This window comes from Pelecanus crispus, chromosome 2 (genome assembly GCF_030463565.1).
Source record: "Pelecanus crispus isolate bPelCri1 chromosome 2, bPelCri1.pri, whole genome shotgun sequence".
Lineage (NCBI taxonomy): Eukaryota > Metazoa > Chordata > Aves > Pelecaniformes > Pelecanidae > Pelecanus > Pelecanus crispus.
In genome coordinates this window covers 165706984-165728489 of record NC_134644.1, presented here as the reverse complement: position 1 = coordinate 165728489, position 21506 = coordinate 165706984, and the positions used below count along the sequence as shown (strand labels likewise).

The window sequence follows — 21506 nt, the reverse complement described above, 5'->3', positions numbered from 1 at the left end:
ATTCAGAAATATGGCAATGTGTAAGCTGAAGTTTCTGCCAGGTGCATCTCAATTTCAAACTCATATGAATGTGAGGTGTGAGACCTGCAGACCTGAGACACAGCATCACAATGATATTAGGGAGTTTTGCCAAACGTTTTCTCTCTTCTATTAGGACAAGCAACACTTTGATTTTAGGGAGACTGATTATCAGATAACACTACAAAAATGCAACCTCTAGCCCACAATGTTCTGCAACCACAGACAGCTGGAGTGCTCAAGAATGTTTTGACAAAGCATCACTGGATGCTTGCTTTATTCTTGTACTCGTATCCACTGTTTTATCCTTGTAGTCCTACCTGGGCACTCTCTGTTGTCCTCTGTCAGAGACAGGATCCTGAATGATAAACACTTGATCTGTCCTGGTGTGGCTGTTCTGATGTTGTTATGATCCTGTAGGTATCACCTATAGCGTTATGGTCCATAACTGTCAGAGCCTGGACAGCTTTGCTGGGCAGGCAATGTGGCTACAGGGTAATGTAGCCCCTGCCTGCTCCACAGCTGGTCTGCCGCTGGGAGAGAGGTGTGATCCTGCAAGACAGGGTGCACTCAGTGGGACCTCATCAGCACAGTGGCTGTGACTGGACCTTGGCAGGAAGACGGGGAGCTGCAATGTGCAGATTTTCAGCTGGTTCACTGTGCCCCGACAGCTTCTCTAGCTAAGGTAGCAGTCAGAGCAGTTTCACCCTTCATGCTGCATTTGAGGAATATTAATGACTTCTGGACTTATTTTTCACTCTTGACCCTCTCACAAATTAAAAAAATGCAGAATGAAGAATTTGGAGTGTCCAAAGAAGAGCAATAAAGCTGGTGAAGGGTCTAGAGAACAAGTCTTATGAGAAGTGTCAGAGGGAATTGGGGTTGTATAGCCTGGAGAAGAGGAGGCTGAGGGGAGACCTTATCGCTCTCTACAGCTACCTGAAAGGAGGTTGTAGTGAGGTGGGTGTTGGTCTCTTCTCCCAAGTAGTTAGTGATAAGATGAGAGGAAATGGGCTCAAGCTGTGCCAGGGGAAGTTTAGATTTGATATTAGGAAAAATTTCTTCACCAAAAAGTTATCAAACACTGGAACAGGCTGCCCAAGGAAGTGGTTGAATCACCATCCCTGGAGGTATTTAAAAGATGTGGTGCTTAAGGACATGGTTTAGTGGTGGATTTGGCCATGTTAGGTTAATGGTTGGACTCGATCTTAAAGGTCTTTTCCAACCTAAATGATTTTATGATTCTAAGTAGGAAGTAAGAATAGTTCACATGGATTTGTAACATACAGGAGGGATGAGGTGCTGGATAAAGCTGCTGAGACTGCAGGTCTGTGTTCTGTCTCTAGTGGATGCAAATAGTATATGTTTCTCACTCGATTTCCCAAACAATCCTCACTTCAATGGTGTTGATGTGCTCTGCCTTACAAGCATACAGAACACAAAAAGGTATCAATGAAAGACAAATAAGCCACTGGAATTTACACTGTCCAAGGATCCACTCCCATTTTGCTCCTTTAAGTTCATATTGCAAAGGGAGAAGCTGTGACGCACGTTCTACAAGGAAAAAGAGTGCAGCCCTTATGTAGGCATCAGTGAAGAAAAGGTCTGTGTACACAGGCACAGGTTATGCACAGGTTATCCTTTCAGCTTCCCCTGTTGAAAGGTTCAGGATTGAGATTGTGCAAGCTTGTGTTTTGGCATCAGCTGAAAATTAGTTTATTTAATTTGGTCAATATTTAATTTGGTCAACACAATAGCTATTATCACTGATATTAATTCTTAGCTAACTGACCCTCTTTGTTTTCCTTAATATGGCTTTGTTCTCAAACTAAGCCATGGGACAAATCACAAAGTTGCTTTTACAGAAGAGGCAGTGCAAAAACAAATTGTTAATCATGTTTGTAATCATTCCTGACTAGAGTCCTGTGAGTCAGTTCTCGGAAACATCATTTGTGGTTCAACTAGAGTTTAATGCCCCCAAATACTGCATATTTCTTCCTCAAGGCAGAGAGAATTTTACACGTCTGATGCCTCTAATTAAGGTCCAAGAGATTCTTTTATGCAAACTTTCCTAATGCTTTAGTTTTACAGCCTACATGACTGCAGAGCAGTCATTCTCTCTCTCTCTTATAAACAGATATTTTTACTTCTCTTGCCTGATCAAATCCTTTTTGTTGTTTGTTGCAGATAGCAGCTCAGGCAGTGTTATTTATGTGTATGAACACTGCAGGAATCTTCATTAGCTACCTATCAGACAGAGCACAACGTCAAGCCTTCCTGGAGACCAGAAGATGTGTAGAAGCCAGACTGAGACTAGAGACAGAAAATCAGCGACAGGTATTGGAGAAACAATCCTATTTTTGCATTAACTGGAATTGATAATTGGACAAGACAGGGCTTTTGTAGCCTCATGGACTCCAATGTGAGGCCACCTGATTTGTGCAGGTTAAGTGAGTTTCATGCTGTTATTTTGCTGGTGTGTATCCATCTGATATGGCATCTTACAGATTTTCACTGGGAAAGAGGATGAATAGAGACTGGCTGTTCATTGTCCTTTCCCATACAAGAAGAAGAGGCCATCAAAAGCAGTAGCAGCTGGCAGGTGTTTAAAATTGTTTCTTTACACAAGAGGGGTTAAACTGGGGAACTTCATGTTTCAGAGTGTTGTAGACACCAAAACTTGTATCAGTCAAGTGAGAAGTGAGCAAGTTCATGGACAAGAACTCTATCTAGGCAGAGAAAATGCAAAAACATCACCTCTGGCTCACAGATGAATATTTGGAGCTGGGAGGCCACTGCAGGGAAGTCTCACTGTATGCTTTCTCTGTTCTTAAACTGTTCCCTGAAAATCTCCTTTTGACGACTGAGTACAATAGCATACTGGGCTAGGTGAACTTCCGATCTGAGCAGGTATGGTTGTTCTAAGATACATCATCCTTTTCCAACACAGAATAAAAGGCGTTGAATAAAAAGAAGTTTGCTGCTTATTATTTTGTACCAAGGCAGCAGAAATGAGCTGTAGCATGCTATATGTATTTTGCATTCCCACTGAAATACCAGAAGGTTCACCTGCTGTTTAAAATCTTGTATTAAGATCAAAATACAGCCTGTATATATTTACATTTTACACTGCTATTTCATTCTCAAATGAACTTAGCTATTCATTTTGTCCTGTTGTATAGATACGTGTATTGCTTCTCAATTTTACTTCATTTACTTCTCAAAAGCCATGCTCTTATACAGAGATCTAGGAAGGTGTCATATTCTAGACTTTACTGACTAATGACTCAGAGTGATTGCATGACCGTGCTGAGTAATGCAAGGTGCCTACGCCAGAACATCTCTCCAGCTGTTGCTGACTGAAGAGGAAAATGAAGATGGATAGTTTCCATTGGGGTGGGTTTAAAAAAAAAATCAGATTTGTTTTTGGTGAGGAGGAAGTAGGGGTTGGATCTGAAATATTTGCTTCTAATCAGTCAATATGGAACTGTGCATTTTGTCTTGGCCCAGTGCCTTGCAAGGCTTCGGGGCTGTGCTGTCCCCTGAAGGCAGAACTTTGTGGAGAGTTACCTCACTGCAGTTCAGACTCACCTATGACCAAAGTAGTGTCTCATAGGCATTATGTGACCGGAAATGCGTAAGGGAAAATGTATTCAGGCCAAGGAAAATGTCCACAAGAGAAAAATACAGACATAAGGACATCAAATGAAAGATCTCTTCTAAAACTCAATTTAATGACAAACTAACAAAACGTTTTTGAAATATTTCTGATTAATTCTGTTGGAACTTTGAAACTGTGTTTTTATGCACACCTATATTTATATGTATAATACGTATAATATACTTTTTGGATTTTCATTTGTATTTGGGACAACAGCAATGACAAAATATTCCAATACTGGAATGTCTTGAGGAATGGAGAGTCTGTTGCCCTCAGTATTCTATTCTTTCCCTTTGCCTCTGAAGTAGTGGCTCATTTAAGCAATTTCTAAACATATCTTCTTTAACAAGACTGGTAATGTCACATTTTAGGTGACTGCTTTTCTTGAGCAGCTTGTTAATGCTCACTTGTTCAGTGTCTGCAGGCAGTAATCCAGTGACTGCTAGTATTTTTATATCTTGAGGACATATATTTCATGATACGTGGGATCTGTAGTTCACATGAATGTAAAAATCATATTACCTGTTAATGCATATCACATTTTAAAAAGTAAGGATTAAATCCTGAAGAAGTTTAATAAATTCATTCTGTAACTTTCTAGAAAATAGCTCTGGCATACATGGGGGGGGGAAAGTGTGTGCAGGCCAATAGCTGTGATGTGGCTTCTGAAAATTTCTAAAAACATGGCTAAAGAGCTAAAGATGTGCAGAGAAAATAGAGGAATAATTATTTATGTAATTCTTCCAGATAATAATTTCAGGTATTCCAAACTCTATTCCACTTTGATTTATTTCTCCTTCACTTCTCATACACTGTCTAAACTTAAGGTTTTTTACAGCAGAGTTATGTTTTTTATGGCATTCAGTGGTGGTACTGCTACTTTTTATAGTAATGGGTGGCAATTAAAATCTCTCAAGGTTTGTTTCCACCTCACACAGCTTCCACTTCTTAAACTGAAAATAATAGATAATTATAATGGGTAATTGTATTGACATGTCATACATATCACATGTCATATGAAGTATGACAGCTTGCCAGATAGGTCCCATAGGGTCTGGTTTTGTCCTTTTTTTTTTTAAATCAGAAGAGCAGTAATATTAAATTAAGAAAAAACCCAACATGTGTTAAAAAATGCAGCAAGGAATGGTATGCTTTTCCATAAGTAATTGCAGAATAGGAGTCCAGGTTTTTATAATTATGTTATATAAATGCTTCAGGTATACTTCTGTTCATTACTGTGCATTGTTAAAACTTAGAAATCAAGTTTCTACGCTCTCAAAATGACCCTTCCTATTTCTCAGTATCCCTTGTATTTGGCATCTCTAATCATCTGTCATTCTAATAACTATAAATGCTATTGCTCTCATTAGTCAGTATTGTGTAGTGCCTAAAAGCCAGTCATGGAAAGTCACCCAATTGTGAGCCAAATGTTTTAGAATCTATGTTTTAGAGACAAGCGAGAGGTACCATCAGACACGTGGAGCTGTACAAGGAAATAATGATACTCATAAGTAAGGATCTGTTTGGGTTTTGGAGATTTTTAAGAATCCCCTAATGAGTATTTGCAGATTTTCTGGAATACATGCATAAAGTTTCTACTGTATCAGCTTCTGTCTTGTGGTGGAAAGCAAGAGATGATTCTGTATTTCCTGATAAATTTCATACAGATGAGCTGAAATGTTTTCAGTGACAGCAGTTTCATTCATTCATTCATTTTCCATCATGATTTTTTGTGGAGTCTGATGAAAAAAGAAGGTGAAACCACCAAAATCCCACTAGCGGGAAAAAAAACTCTTTTTTATTGTTGTTTGTGTTACTCTGAGCTGAAATTTGGACAGTTAGATGTGATTGTTTTCCAGATGTCATTATTTTCCAGCAGTCTATGATCTCTTCCTTTTATGGGGTTTTCAGGGTTTAAGGACTCCTTGCTCTATTTCAGTATTGCTGTGGGGTTTTCCAGTTTGACAATCAAAACCATTTTGCTCTGTTGAAATGTCTGTGTGCCATCTTATGGTCTCAACTGAATAGCTGTAAATCTGAATTAGCTCCATTGGTTCATTGTCCACAGAAAATATCCTCAGGTGCAAGTTCAGCTTTTACGCTAATTGCAATTCATTATCTTACTGCACAGGAAGGAAGAGGGTGAAGTGCAGACCTGGATGATGGAAAAGACTCTAGGAGCCTGGCCAAAGTTTTTCAAAGCTTTTAAGTGACTTAATTTCCAGTTTCCATGTTTCCAAAACTCTATACAGTTAAGCTCCTACATCTTGTTTCATCCTTCCTCCCCCATCACCATTTACTCTCAGCAAGACTTTTGAGTAAAATTTTCAGAAGTATTTCAGAAAGTTAGGAGTTTTAGTTGTATTTTCAAAAGTGACTAATTCATGAAGGATCTGATTTTTTATTATTATTTTTTATTTTTAAGCACCTGGGGTTGTTAACAAGTACATATTAGCATTTTCAATTGCGATGAATTTTCTAACTCTAATCACTCTATTAATAAAGTGAACAGCACTATGGATACAAAGGAGAATTACTCCAGCAGTCATTGCTAATGGTGTTTATGCACTTAACTGTACAGTATTATCTGTGGGACACCATCTGGAAATCCCAGCGCTCTGTGAAACTGCAGGAACATCTGTGTCTACTTCTTTCCTAATTTTCATTACAAAATTAAAATTTTGGTGAAGATCTAAAACATTTCAGAGCTTGGCTTAGTTAAATGAGACTCCACTGCTGATGAGTACCAGAAAAACTGTATCATAGAAAGACAGAAATATCAGAGAAGCAAGCTAAAGAAGGTAGCACAGACAAAATAATATGTTGTAAAAACAGTCTCAGTTTACCAGTTGTTGATCAATCATTAATTTAAATATTTTCTAATGAAGTGTAGTCAGCTGCTTGTGCTTAATATATGTAGTTATATCAATCAACCAAAAATGGCAGCCATAAAATGTCCTCCAGTTTTGTTTTCAATGCATTGTAATTATGAATAAACAACAAACACAAGGTTCTCAGTTTTCTTAAGTCCATTTCATTCCAAGAATATCATCATTTTCCACTACCTGTTTGAAATTTTGGGTCAGTATTTTTATTTGATATCTATGTGTTTCAAAAACTTTGACACCCAGTGCCGTACTTTGTTAATAACCGCTTCAAAAACACTGTCTTCCTTTTTACCTTGATTTTGTTGTAAGTACACAGCAGGTAATTCTGCTTTCATCATATCTGGGCAATGAAAATAGAAAGTATAACTTACTTTCTTAATTAGCTACTGCAAAACTTTCAAAAACAATGAACATGTCATTTCCCTCATTGTGAAAATGCTGTGAAATTGCCCTCAATGAAAAGCAGGAAACTGCATTAAATTTAGTTTTTATTTCTATTTCTCATCATACAAAATCCTTAAGTTTTAAATGAATGACATATTAAATCCTGACACATATTGAAATGACGACTTTATAAAGAATTGAATTTATAATGCATCCCTGCTGTCCTTACCTGCTATTTCTCCAGCAATTAATCTTTACTTGAAATTTTTCTAACATTTTAAACCCTCAAATATTACTATTCAATTATAAAGAGTCTCTCAGATAACTTTGTCTCTCTGCCTCTTCCTCCACCACAGACACATATGCCAAGTTATCCATATCTGAATACAATTATTTTGCAAGGAGGTTAATATTTGATTTACAAAATTTCTTATGACTGAAGCTGTAAATGGAGGCTTAAAACAACTGTGAAGGGAACATCACAGAAGTTAAGTAGCTAAATAGCTTTAAAAATTAGTCCAGCACTTACCTCTTATCTTGTAATACGATCGCAACCCTACAGGACTGCTATTCGGAGAAAACTCATTTCTTCACTCGTAATGAAGAGACTTCTCCTATGTGATGGCCACACTTCTACTCTCCATCCAAGACCTCTCTAGACCAATGAGACTAATGAAGCCCCAATAAAGCAATAGGGAAATATGGGTGGGAGGCTGCTTTCAAGCTAAGAAAAGGTGTTAGACTGTATTCTACTAATGTGAATAACCTGTGGATTGGACTAGTGTTCAAAAAAATAACACAAAGTCTCTCTGAAACATTTTATTTGCATTATTTCTGGTAGATTTAGAGCACCTGATAGTATCTTATGAAAAAAAGGATCTTCTCTGCAGTTGTTTGAGACGACAGGTAAAATCAGTCCAGATCTGTGTGATGCTTATATTCATCCTCTGGTGAGGTGTTTGTTCTTGTTCTCACTGTAGCAGGTTCTGCATCACTCGTGAAAAGAAAACTCCCTACCTGATGTGCAGAGCTCACCAGCAAAGCTGTGCTGCCACTGCTGTGCTAAGTTATTTGGAGGGACTAAGACTCAAATCAGAAAGAAATCCTCCACTTTTTAAGCTCTGAGAAGCCAAACAGACAAAATTATTCTACTTTAGCACTACATTTGTCCAGTTTCGGTGGAGTTAGCTAGTGCTAGAAGGTACTAAAACCACAATGCAATAGTATCTTTAGCTGTGTTTTTTACATCCCTCCTCCAACAGTCTTTAGCAAGCAGACCCATTTCTCTGCAGGCATCATCTCAAATTCCACCAAAAGAAGGTCCTCTTATGTGGAAATAAAATTCCTTCTCAATGTCTTCCCTAAGCCTTATGAATATTTTCTTGGGTGTCTAGCACACTGGCAGAGGAGACAGAGGTGAAGGCTAGAAGAAGGAGCAATTAAGACAGAGAGTTGGTGGGGAACAACCACTGTCTGCCTCTTGTCTTGCAAGGAGTACTCAGGTGAGAAAGTCCAGGCTGGCATCATACTTGATCCACCTGGCTTCTAGGGATGCTTCCCATCAAGGTGGGGTGAAGACAGGCATCTTCAGGCATAATTCAGGGTTTGGTCAGATCAGTGGGAAACAAGAAGAAAAACCTTTTCTTCATTAAATGGTCTAATGAAGAGAGTCTTCTATGAGAACACCCTAGCAGACATTTCCTCCCTGCAAGTCCTGCCACTGGCTTACTGGACACCTACTTTCCAGCTAATCTCTTTCTCATAGGGGATCCTACAAATTCAATTAAAGCTCATTTTGAAAGTTAAAAAAGTTTGGATATTATTTTAATTCCACAAAGGATTTGAGCTCAACCACCCTAAAGAACCATCTGTCCAGCTGAGAAGAGGGTTTTGTTTTCTATTTTTCCAGTGTGGGTATGAGGGCTGTAGAAGAAGAAGACACCCCTTAGTCTTCAGAGCAGTCTACTGTTAGCATATTTAGTCTCTCCTGCCTCTTGTCTGTGGAAAAAATGTAATCCTCCCTTAATCTCTTTTTCCATTAGAAAACTGTTCTGTTTCACCATTTATTTCCCTTCTAACTCTGCTTCCAGAGGATTTTTTTCACACTTTCCTCTGCAACAATCTCTATTTCCTACAGCCTTAATAAGCTCTCTGCAGATTGATGAACTCTAGGTTTTGGGGGACTTTTTGGGTTTGTGGGTTTGTTTTGTTTTCTTTTCTTTTTTTTTTTTTTTTTTAAAAAAAAAGAAGCTTATATGTTGTGTAGGTTTTATCAAGCACTTACAGATCTAGATTTTAATCAACCCTCAGTACTTTGTAACCTCTAAAGTAAGAGCAGATTGGACTGGGATTGAAAAGGACACTTTAAGAGGGTTAAACACTATAAAGTCATCTTTTTTGATATTGGTATTAAGAATATGAAAATCCCTCTAAAGTGGCATGAGGACAAAGTTCAGATTTGGTTTAAAAAAGAGTAATCTGAATTTTAGAGATCACATGATCTTCCTTTTTTATTGTAGAAGCAGTTTAAAATGCTTCATAAAAAAATTATCACAATAATTTTATTTTTAAAGGGCAAACAATAACATCCCAATTTAAAAGTCTGTGTAAACTTCTGGTTAGATACTGCATTTTAGCCTGCTTTCTTCTTTCTAGAAAATGGTCTGTTGAATGTAAGATGCTCGGAAAGGTTTCACAGTTATCCACACTTTCTTTCATCTCGGCACCTTTCTCTAAAGAATGATGATCCCAATAGAAATTTGTTCTTGGAATTGCTCCTTTGGTACTTAGGGGATCATACTCGAAGTATAACATGCTGGTTAATCCAATAAGCAAAGGAATATGCAAACTTTATATTGTTCTTTACAACCCATATCCATATTGTGATTCAGAAGATGATCTGTTTCCTAAGTCCATTGACAGACTTTTCCTACTTATTGGGGTGGGGAGAAGCAATATTTACATGCACTTATGCTTTTCTAGGTACCAAGGAACACATCACAGGACCAGCATGCACATTTTCTACATCTTCTTGTCTCAAAATACCCCATCTGCTCAAACCACTTACAGTAGAAAACACAACATTTCACATGTCAGCTTTTAGATGCTGTTCGTTCACATTTCCTGCTGATGTTTCTTTCTTATCATCAGAGTATAACCCTCATATTTTGCTTTCAAGTAGAAATCTAAGGTAAAGTCAAGATAAAAAAATCATCCTCTGCCTTCTTTCCCATTCCTTGCAAACTTGGAGTAATCAGATGGACTCAAAGAGAGTAATGAGATTTACAGCCAATGCTAGAGAAACAGACCCTGAACTGCAATTTATAGAGGGGAAAAATAATCCCAAAGAGTGTCAGGACTTCAGGCATGGGAGCTTTGCCTAGAAAAAATTAGTGAGAAGGAAACCTCTGCTTCCCCTCCCTAGTAGATGGCTTTGGGATTCACTAGTGATAAAACTACTTTCTGAAAATCTATGTGGTCTTTTTTTCATCTCTAAACCAGGCTGTTTAAATGCTGTGCTGGTCAATAGCGAATAGGATTGATAGCTCATTGATCAGGTTTTGGTGACCTGTGTTCTCAGGTCCTTGCTAAAGAGAGAGGTCTCTAATTAAAAAAAAAAAAAAAAAAAAGCCATTATCACAGCTGCCACTGACTAGTGACCCTTGCTGATTGTCTCAGGGAAGTGGACAAAAGTGAAATGAGTAAGGGGAATTAAATAGTTTCAGCCCCCTACAGTGATGAGATACTTCTGCCAGCTGGCCTGCAGTATAGTCATCTCTGCTTAAATAAAGAGCTCTAGGCTCCAGCTTCATCAGGCTAGTACCTCTCCTGAGCTCTGAATATACTTACTCATTTTAAAGTCATTTTTCTTTCTTGTTCAGGATCAGAATTTTTAGGGTACTAAAGACAGTTTATACTGACTTTCCTTAGTACCCTGAAATGACCGTAGGAGGACTCTAAAAATGTTTTTACAAGCTTCACAATTAATAGAGAGACTTTCTGGTCCAGATAATGATTTTAAATTATCTGACCATGAGCAGTACCATTTCTAAGCTAGCCAGAGTCAAGTCACTGATGCCATTGCTGACATAATTTAAGGCAAAATAAAATTTTTGGATTAACATTTATGAAAAGCCTGAAGGTCTTTCACACCATTAGTATTTAAGTACCCACCTACAAGCCTATCAAAAGGGATTTGATTTTCAGAAAGTGACCATTATTCCCACCTATAGGAACTTCCCAGGGGAAGTTTTATCCAGCTTGTGCTGTTTAGTATTGGAGCCTTGTAAGTCTCTGACAAGGTGTATTCCTTGTTTTGACCAGAATAGATGACCTCCTAGCTCTTTTACATCTTGTTCTGCAGTGATTTACTCATACAAAGCTGAAAAATAAATGGCATGTGAGCTTGCTTTCTGCCATTTTCCATGTCATTAGCTGCTATAACTAGTACTGTTGAGAAATGTATATTTTGCTGAAGTTGCCTAGTAATTTCTGAAATAGCAAAAATGTAACAAAAATGAAAAAAAAATCTAAATTAATAGAAAATAGAAACAGTGCAGGACAATTGCATGAAGATTCAACAGCAGACAAGTCAAAGCAGTCCTAGAGAAGTGAAAGTGCACTGGGGCATAGCACTACAGACATTAAAGTCAGATGGGGCCATTCTGATATTTTAGAACAAAAATTAATTGTAGGAGGTGGTTTGCTTTCATTTTCTATTCCTGTAAAATTATGAATGGCTTAAGATTATGCCATTATGGAATCAGTCTCCAGTAGATGTGTCTGTCTTTCTCCTCTTCTTATGGTATGGAAGCTTCTGTCCTTCCTGTCCAAACTAACTGGAATTTATGGAAGCCAATACACTAGAAGACAGAACAATGCTTTTTGTTGAGATATGTGTTTTATTTTCATAAAATTTTTTTTCTTCTAGATATTATTCTTCTCTACAATCATTTAATATAAAATGAATAAATAAAAAAAGATCATGTTTGGAAGAAACAAAATTACAAAGCTATAAAATTTGCCTTTCCATGTATTAGATATGCCTAATGGATTACTGTGGGGCTGGGCAGTATCACTTGTAAGCATAAATGTTCATGTGAAGAAGGCAGGGTGGTAATACAAATTGTTTTGTAACTCCTACTTTTCACTGCATGTTTTTTGTTACATGGTTGGGTTTCACAATGGAATGTAAGTCTAATGTGCTCTTCATTCAGGATGTAAAAAATCATGTCTTAGGGTCTAGAGGATCTGGGATTATTAAACATTGCTCATACTCAATATAGACACTGGCACTGAATTTGAGACCTGTAGTTCCTATTGTCTAAGCTAAAAGACAGCTCAAATGACAAAACAGAGTCAGGAGATTGTTTCATGATATAGCCTAGCAGATCTAACAGATGGCCATTGCTGTCAAGGAACGCAGACTTGCTCCCTGTAGCTCTTATCCCCAGACATGTGCTCCCACCCACTCCCGTGCAAGTTAATGGTGCTCATGTGGCCTTATGGTGAGCTGATTCATTGTGCCTGTGCCAGGCGGTGTAAGCATCAGCTGCACCTAGTTTCATGATTAATTGTGTTACTTTTAAAAATAATTTTATAAATATTTTTGTAATTATTTTATGGAGGAATACAATTTTTCACTTAAAAGATAGACACATCAGCAGTAACAGGTACCACGCCAAAAAAATCGACAGGGGGGTTTGTTCCACCACTTCCCAGCATGCTATAAGATGAGCTAAGTGTTTTTGAAGCCAAAATGATACTGGGAAGGCATGAAAATACAAAGTGGCAGCCCTAGAATCAGCCTTCTACAGCTCAGGGAGCACAGGGCAAGCAGGCATTAAGACTGCAATATTCTTACATAGCCAACTGGCTCATGAGAAAGGCACTTCCTTTGACACCTGGCAATAGACTGGTAATCATCAAGCCCTGCCAAGATTTTGTTATGTGGCTTCAGGTACTTGAATCTTCAAACCATTCATTACCCAGACAAAGTAAAGGACCCGCAGTATCTTGCAGTCCTTCCCTTCAGCATGTGCTACATATATTTTCTCATGATGTTCTGGACAATAGTATTAAGGAAACAATTGGATAAAATGTCCTTCCTACAAGAAGTGTGTGGAAGAAGCTTTTTCCTCCTCACATTACCACAAACTTTACAACATTTCTCAGTTAACCAACTAATTAGGCTCTATTATAAAAAGTCATGACTCTCATAAACACTGGGTTATCAGTTTGGGTGAGACCCTAGTTATGTTTCATAACCAATAGCTAAACAAAAGGAGACTCCAAAACCTCCTGTGTGATCTCACTTTGTTTCTCTCTGAGAACAGCAGATGCCTAAATAGAACATGCAGCCAAGTATGAGATGAGTAGGAATGGTAACTGCCTGAATTCAAACAAAAGAAAGTTGGTATAGCTCATATCACATATTGCAGCAGTAAGTAATAAAAGCTAACAGGCAACCTCACAACCTCACGTCTGAACATGTTAGATATTGTGGTTCCTTCCATATTTTTTAATTACTTGCCATTGTATCAATAACACACAAGAAAGAACAGCTGCAAATAGACTGTCCATTGTGCACTAAGTAAGAATGAAGGAATTTCTCTGCAGAGCTGTAATCATAATGAGAGGTGCTAATTCCCATTTTCTAGAGTGGCATCTACAATAATTACATCTATTCTGAACATTGTCAGTTTTTCAGTAGAAAACAATACCATTTTTATCTACTTCGCTTAAATGGAACAAAAGCTCATATGCTCCAGAAAGGCTAAAACCACTGCTCTGAACAGCCCTTTTCTCATCATATTAAGTTCAGCGTTTAAGACAATAAAACCTCTGTGTTATTAGTTACAAATGTTGTTAAAGCGAAGCTTGATGGTTCTTGCAAAATGATTCTTAAAAATCAAGATGGGAAGCGTGGAGCAGTTTCTCTAGAGTCTCTGCAAAGTTAAGTTTCTGAGGTATGTCCACTCCAGTTTCACAGAACTGACTTGGGAATAGCCATAAGCAACTTGTTACGTGATCCAGAGATTTCCTCCCACAAGATATATGTAGGTTTACCCATCTGAAAGTATGTGCAGAGGAGGAAGAACAAAACCTGAATTGAACTGTCATTCAAGAGGGGCTTTTCATCCCTTGGCAAAGCCAACCCTGATAACGATGTTGAAAACCAAAGGAGAATCCCAGGGCAGTATAGGCAGCATTTTGTCATTTGCTGTGTGCCATCTAAGGGGAGCTGGTGCAGGGAGCTTATTGCAGGCAGCAGACCCTGCAGTGGTGATGCCCTCACATGATCTGCAGGGAAACCTTGGGGAGTTTGACCTTCCTCTTGGCAACCTCCTGCAGGCCCCAGATTGCTTGCTGATGTTTTGTGCTTGTCAGTATTTTGTTTTCTTTGATCTGCACCAATGGAAAGGTCTCCAGTTCAATTTTTATTCACCAGACTGGGCCCTCGTGCACTGGTTAATTGACTCTTCTCAAAAATTGTTCCAAAGGTTGTTTTTTACTCATCAGGGACATGTCCCACTTTTCCATGACTGTCTAGCTACATTTGTGCAGTTGTAAGCACTGTTGGTACCCCCTGATTTCAGTATGAGGCACACAAGGCATCAGTGCACACAGACCACGGAGAAGTTTTTCAACAAAGAATGACTATTGCAGATGCATAAAACAAGAAGTGGGCATTAGACAAAGTACCAATGTTACAGTCTTGGGACTTTAAACAGACATATGTGACTCATTAAGTTAATTTGCTTTATCCCTGCAGGATTTATTTCACTGTTCCTAAATTTTCCTGAAGGTGTAGATTGGGTAGGAGTCAGCTTCATATTTAGTCACCTTCTAAACTATGTGACTACATGCTCTTTACACCTCTGAGCTCCCACTACAGTCAGCTGAGATCTAGTCAGTACACACAGTGGAGCCCAGAGAGACCTGTAGTGACACCACAGTAGTCATTTACATCTGATCTGTTGACTATCTCACCAGATTCACTGGACAAAATGGAAGCTTAGGCGTATGTACATTGTAGTCACAAAAAAGACCTGAATTTTACCGTTAGTTTGTTACATTTAGCGATTTCTACTGGTCTTTTTTCTTTTACTTGGTTATTCTTTGGGTTAAACGTCCTTTTTTCATTTATTTACTCTAACTTGGACTGCTCCATCTTAAAGACTAGGGCTGATTCATGTCATGAATGGTTAATATGAGAATAGATCACCAGTGCTTTTATAACATCCTTTTGTTGCTATCTTCTTTCTTCTTATGTCTTTTCTCTTGAACAAATAGATCTCTGTTCCTTTTCAAACCACTTATCACTACTGCTGCTCACCTTTGAATTGTCTCCACTTAGCCGATTGCTCAACTAGCAAGCTTTCAACAAAGCTGGATAATGTAGTTTCCTTCACCCTAGGGTTTGTGACACTTCTTTATTAGGCCTTTCTCTGAAAAAGAGAAGATATTTTTTTCTTGTGTCTTTCCCTCCCTCTCTGAAAATGCCTTCCAGGAGAGACTGACTAGAAATGTGAGGACTCTTTAATCATGCAAGTAGTAAGGTATAGAAGACTATAAAAAAACCTTGCAATTAGCTTCTCTGTGATTTGCTACTGATCTTTTGCACATGACCTCCACACATTTGCACTGTTCTTCTGTGCCACAGTATCTAAGTCTGTGAAAGGGAAATAAGAATATTTAACTGGTTTAAAGGGGAGTTATGTGGCAAGGATTTTGTATGAAGGGGACAGTGACCAGACACTCATTCTTGGATAACCGAACATATTTTTTAACTGCTGGATTGAAGCAAAGTGATGTGAAAGGCCTGTCAAGAGGGACACATCCTGGTCCATAGAACAGTAGCGTCAGCTGTAGGAAAAGGATGGACATGATCTACACTAGAGTCCATCTCTCAGTGCTCAATTTCTGGAAGGGGCCTTGTTCAGCATCCCCACCACCCTGTCAGTGTGATGTGGTGTAAGAGCAGCTTGGAACAACAAAGGACAATTGATGCCACAGAGGGAATAATTTTCTGTCCTTTGAATGTTTCAGCACCAGCGAATTGACTGTTGGCTGGAGTGCCTTGTAAAAAAATATATACGCACACACACACTATTTTTCTTGTAGTTTTCCTCCATAGCATGACATACATAATACAGAATAATGACATAAGCTGCATATGCACTTTCAGTTGTGATCCTGACAAGAGCTCTTCACATGTTACAGTATTAATAGAGGAGGACTGCAGCAGAGGCATACTAATTAACCTCTGGTTTTATGGATCATTGCCAGATCTTATGTGCAGCCAAGAACATTTAACTTACCTTAATGAGTAGTATAAAGGTTAAGATGTCAGATGTGCTGGCCACATTTTTCTTGGCTTAGTGAACATGTGCCAAATGAACTATGTTTTATTTTAAGTAAATGTTCTAAAGCCATTTTCTTTATACCTCCTTAAGTGAATGTAAACAAGGAATGTAGGCTTTTCCTGCTGTGAAAAAAGTACATTCTCCATTTTAGCCGTATGTCTATGAAGAAAGGGTCTTTTTTATGTTCTCTTATCATAGATTTCGTAAGCAGTTCAATAATAACAAGGATTTGTGTTTGCTTTCTTCCTTTTATCTTCTTTTCTTTTTGCATTTGTATTCCTATTTGTCTTCCTACAAGGATAAGGTAGGAAATAACATATTTCTTTTCACAGTGAAAAGATTTTGTGCTATTGTGACAGTATCTTCACAAGAACTCATCGAACACTTTAATCATTATCGCTCCCTGAAAGACTGATCAGTTTTATTCAAAGGGTGGATTTATTGTATGGTCATATTGAGCAATGTATCTTAATAGTGAAGGAATAAGAGAACACATAGCCTAAGTGTCTTCTGTTATATATATCAAAAATATTTCTGGTTCCTGGAATATCAATCAGCAGCTGTTCCCAAACATGCCATCTTAAGATGCCATGGGACATTTGCTTAGAAGGGAGCTACCTTAGGGCTAGACTTTCCTGTGAAAACCTGGGTTTGCAGGAGTGTAAAGGACCTCCTGAGGGACCAGTTTTCTTCTTGTTATTACAAACACCACATCCAGTGTTTACACATCAGAACAAGAGTGGAAGATAGCAGAATTCCCAGGTGGGAAGGGTGGAAAAAAGTCAAGACAATGCAGATGTGCTAAAATTAGTACAACCTGTATGGGGAAACAGAAGGTCTGAGCTGGGCTTTTTACCAGAATAAAGGATGAGCTCACTGCATGATAGCTAACTGCCTGCTCTATATCAGCCATCACTGCCTTGCAACATTCTTTTTCTCTCCCTCCTGAAGGCAGCCCTTGATTTAGTAAAGGTTTGTAGAACAGGTGGATTAAAGATCAGTAGAGTGTCAGTCCTCTCATCTTCCATGTTAGCATTTTATGCAGGCAGGAGCCCAGGAGAAAGCTGCCATCTCAGAGTGGAGCATTACACACCTCCAGTCCAGCAGAAGCTATTAGCAGCATGTGTTTTGCCTTCTTAAGTAAACGTACCGTTCCCCTCAGCTGGGGCTGCCATCTAGACAAATGAAGGTGTTTATCCACAATGTGTTTTCATCATAGCTGAGGATTGCTTACTAACTACTGACTAAGACTGCTCAGAGTGGGATTTTTTCATGATCTTCACTGTAAAAGCTGTAAGTTAGAAATGATGTTGCCTTCTGCGAATGCTGGGGAGTGGTTCCTTCATTTTTCCAGATGTTTCACCTATGGCTACATTTCATCCACAGCATCTAATCCCTCTGGCATCAAAAACATCATTTTAACGATTGTTTTGCCTTTCTCTCTCATTCCATGTATAATCCCTCTTTGCTCTGTCTTGTTCTCTCTGAACAACTTTTTTCCCTCAAGAAGGGACATGCCCCACAGCCTGGATAATATTAGTTTATGTTATATTCTCCTAATATCAAGTTGCCTCACAACAACCTCAACATCAGTTTCTCTGTCAGAGAACAGAAAGTGTATATAACATGTTTAATTTTCCATAAGAAAACTGGAGCGTGCTAAAACAACTATGCGGGTAAGCAACTGCAGCCAGAAAGACAGCTAAGCAGTGCTGAGCTAAATGTCAAGATGCCATTATGGTGATAGGAGAACCTGAAAGCTCAGAATCAAAATGCTTCCCTTTTGTAAGATTTAGGATTTCAATGCCAAGAAGCATTGTATGGCCTGTGGAGTGTATTTTCACTTATATTTAGTCTATGGTACTCAGTAGGGATGGTGCTCTTCTTACAGCTAGTACAAGAATTAACCATATTCTTCTAGACCAACCTGAAATTGCCTTTTATCCTCATATTTCTCCTGAGTGTTACCAAAATAGACTTTTAGGAGACCAAAACTTTTCTGAGGTCTGAGAGGTGAGGTACAAACAGGAGAAAAGACTGATCCTAATGTAAGGAATAAGTAAGAAATATGCATAGAAAATGCAAATGGTGTATAAGTTAAGGTCTTCAGCCCAAGCTAAGGCAACAGGAATCAAAGACAATTGACACTGCCCAGAAGTGATGGCAAGAATGAATTTTTCACCTGACTGGCTAGAACAAGACACAAAGCAAGACCAGGCTGGCTTAGCTGACAGAAGAAAAAAAAAAAACCAAAAAAACCCAAACCAAAAAAACCCAGAAATTAATGTTAAGATTTGGATCAAGCCTGCCTAGAAATGGTCATAAATAAAACACATCTATTTACAATGTTTGTGGTAAGTTAGCTTCCTACTAGTAATTAAATTTTATAAGATGGATTCTGTCCTGCACCAAGGCTCCTCTGGAACGGAACGTATGTCCTACTCTGCAGCTCCTTCTCAGTTAAGAATTTCTTGACAATAGTGGTAATGAAGCATTTGTTTCCTTACAGTTTAAAAGTTTGAGGAAGACTTGGTTCTAAAGAACTGCAATCTATTAGAATTTCTGAACATCTTAAAATTTATAAGGCTCTTTCCAGGACTCATGCTTTTTATCATCAAATATTTATCTCACATTTACTTATTTTATTCCATATTCGTATCTTCAGTAAAGAGATTTTGAAACCTTTGGACATTTTCTTTTCTGAAACTGATTTCTTCATACCTTTTTGCTCCCACTTCATGTCTGGATTCAACACTGATCTCAATTCCCAAATTTGCAAGGGGCCTTTCTTAATGTGTGATGGGTGGGGTGAAGTGGGATGGAGAAAGATTTATGGAAATAGCTGCCTTTCCTAAGTATGAAAGGGAAGAGTTGGTCTGGAAACCACCTCCACCCCCCATATGGCTTGGTACTATATAAGTGCTTTCTCCATAGTAGTATCACTAAACTGCTTTGAAAATACAGGAAGAGATTCACACTGCACTGTATTTCTTCCATGGGCATTGCCTGGGAGGACTTTCTTCATCAGTGTCTTCCACTTCTCCATATGTGCCTGATTTGGAAGTTCCCATCTGGCTTTCCCTAGACTTGTCGTATTCCCCAAAATGTCACCTGAAATTTAGTGATAAGTAGCTTGCAGCACTGACATTGTGACATTGTCTTCTTTAGTTCAGTAAGATTTCACTTTTTGCAATCCTGTACAGCAAAAGATTGTTAATAATTTGGAGCCAGTTCATTGAAAAACTGCTAGCTTTGCCTCAGAGTGATATATTCCAATACTGGACAAATCTGGTTAATCTAGAAAAGAAAGACTGAAGGCAAGAGGACACAATAACAGTATTTCAGTACAGAAAGATTGTTACAGAGAAGAAGGCAATCAATGATTATCCATACCCACTTTGAAAGGATAAAAAGAAAGCTTAATTTGCAGAGAAACAGATTTGGGTGAGATACTTGCAAAATCTGCCAAAGCTGTCAAACTGATGAGCTACTGAAACAGGGACATTGTAAAATCTCTCAGAGGATGATCTAGGGCTTTCATGAAAGAATTCAATAATCTTTTGAGAGCTTGCCTGGCCCTACTTAAATGTGGTTAGTCGTTATATTATGACAGGGGCTGGAAAACAGCACTTTTGTGTGTAAGTATACATATACACTAATACTATACGTATGTGTACACCAATATGCATTGATGTACTGTATATAGACACTAATAATAAACTAGTATACACTGATACTTAACTAATATACATGAATAATATACATTATTAATAAATATGTGCATGTATATAATTATATGCCACTTCAACTTGTCTCAAAAGTTTACTCTTCCTGAGTCTTCCTGAGACACAGACAAAGCTCATTAGAAATGCTGAATATGTTCTCCAGTCTTCATAGTAGAGAGGGCCAGTTTGAATGGCTTTATTTAAATTCATTTGTGTTCTTCCTTACCTAAATCAGTCAGTCAAGAGACATGCTAGCCCTGAGTCCCAGATGCACAAGCTGCAAATGCCATCTCAGGGAGCTCATGCACCTTCCTCTAGTAGCAGAGCACATGACTGGACCTATTGCACATGAGCAGAAGAGTCAGCCCTTCTCAGAAGAACTGTATAACACATCTACCTGTGTGGAAGGAGCTAAGGGACTCAAATTACAAGTATAACTAAAGAATTGATTTTCATAATTGTGGCATAGCACCAGAGACGTGTGTGTGTGTGCTCACACAGTAGACTTACGTTGCCAGTCCTCTGTGTGATCCAGCAGCTTCTTGGCTAGTCATCTGTACAGATGAAATAACAGACTGGTTGGACACAAAGGACTAACTTGAAACCACCCTGAATGCAGGAGATTGACTGAACCTTCACAATTAAACATTGATGAACTCTTACAGGGGCTGGGACTTTTGGGCAGTTATAGAAATTCCCAGATGCAAGTCCTGCTTTGTCTAGTCCCATTTATAAGTTTAAGTGTGTTAATTAATATTCTGGGTGGAGTGTCCTTTCCAGGACCTTTTCTAGGTGATTCCTGCTGCTGAAGTGATTAAATTGTGCATAGATAAGACATTTGTAAATACCCTATAGAAACTGTGCTTGCAGAAATGGTCTATAGAACTAGACTTTTGTAGGTAGTTTAGATATTTAAGATATGTATATACAAAACATACCAATAGTGATGAATTATGTAGGACTGGGGTTGTCACACAGGATCATGAAGAGAGCTGAAGACATTGCCATGAGGACCCTTGCAATGGAGACTCCCACCACCACCAGCAACCAACTGTCTGTTTTGGGAGATTTGAGACTGTATGTGAGCATCACCCTATGCAAACATCCCAATAAATTAATTTCTTCTTTCTTGACAGGCACTCTGCCATGAATATCTATACAAGAATGAGTGAAAACCTATCTGCTCCCTTAGGGGCCTAAAAGATGGCCAGGAGCAGGCTGTCATCTGCAGAACAACCCATTCTCCAGACTCCCAAGTGCCTTTGAGTGTGGGAGAAGGCTATATATTCCATGAACTGTTTTGGTGGCTGCTGTTGTACAGCCCTTATTGTACGATGTGAACAGATGTGAATCCATTATAGGATAGGGAGGTCATACAAGGCCTTTAGGAAAAAGAAAGGTCAGCTCTGGGTCAGCAGAACAGCTCAGCCCACAACCTGTCCTGGGGAGATCTTCAAAAAAG

At 38.5% G+C, this 21506-nt stretch overlaps 1 protein-coding gene across 1 annotated transcript in view; it reads left to right on the top strand.

Annotated features, from left to right (window-relative positions):
• The window catches only part of ADCY8 (adenylate cyclase 8), a 133048-nt gene that overhangs the window by 28000 nt on the left and 83542 nt on the right, over positions 1-21506 (top strand). Inside the window, 1 exon segment of the mRNA XM_075704730.1 lies at positions 2206-2355. Within this exon segment, the coding sequence (XP_075560845.1) occupies positions 2206-2355 (150 nt within the window).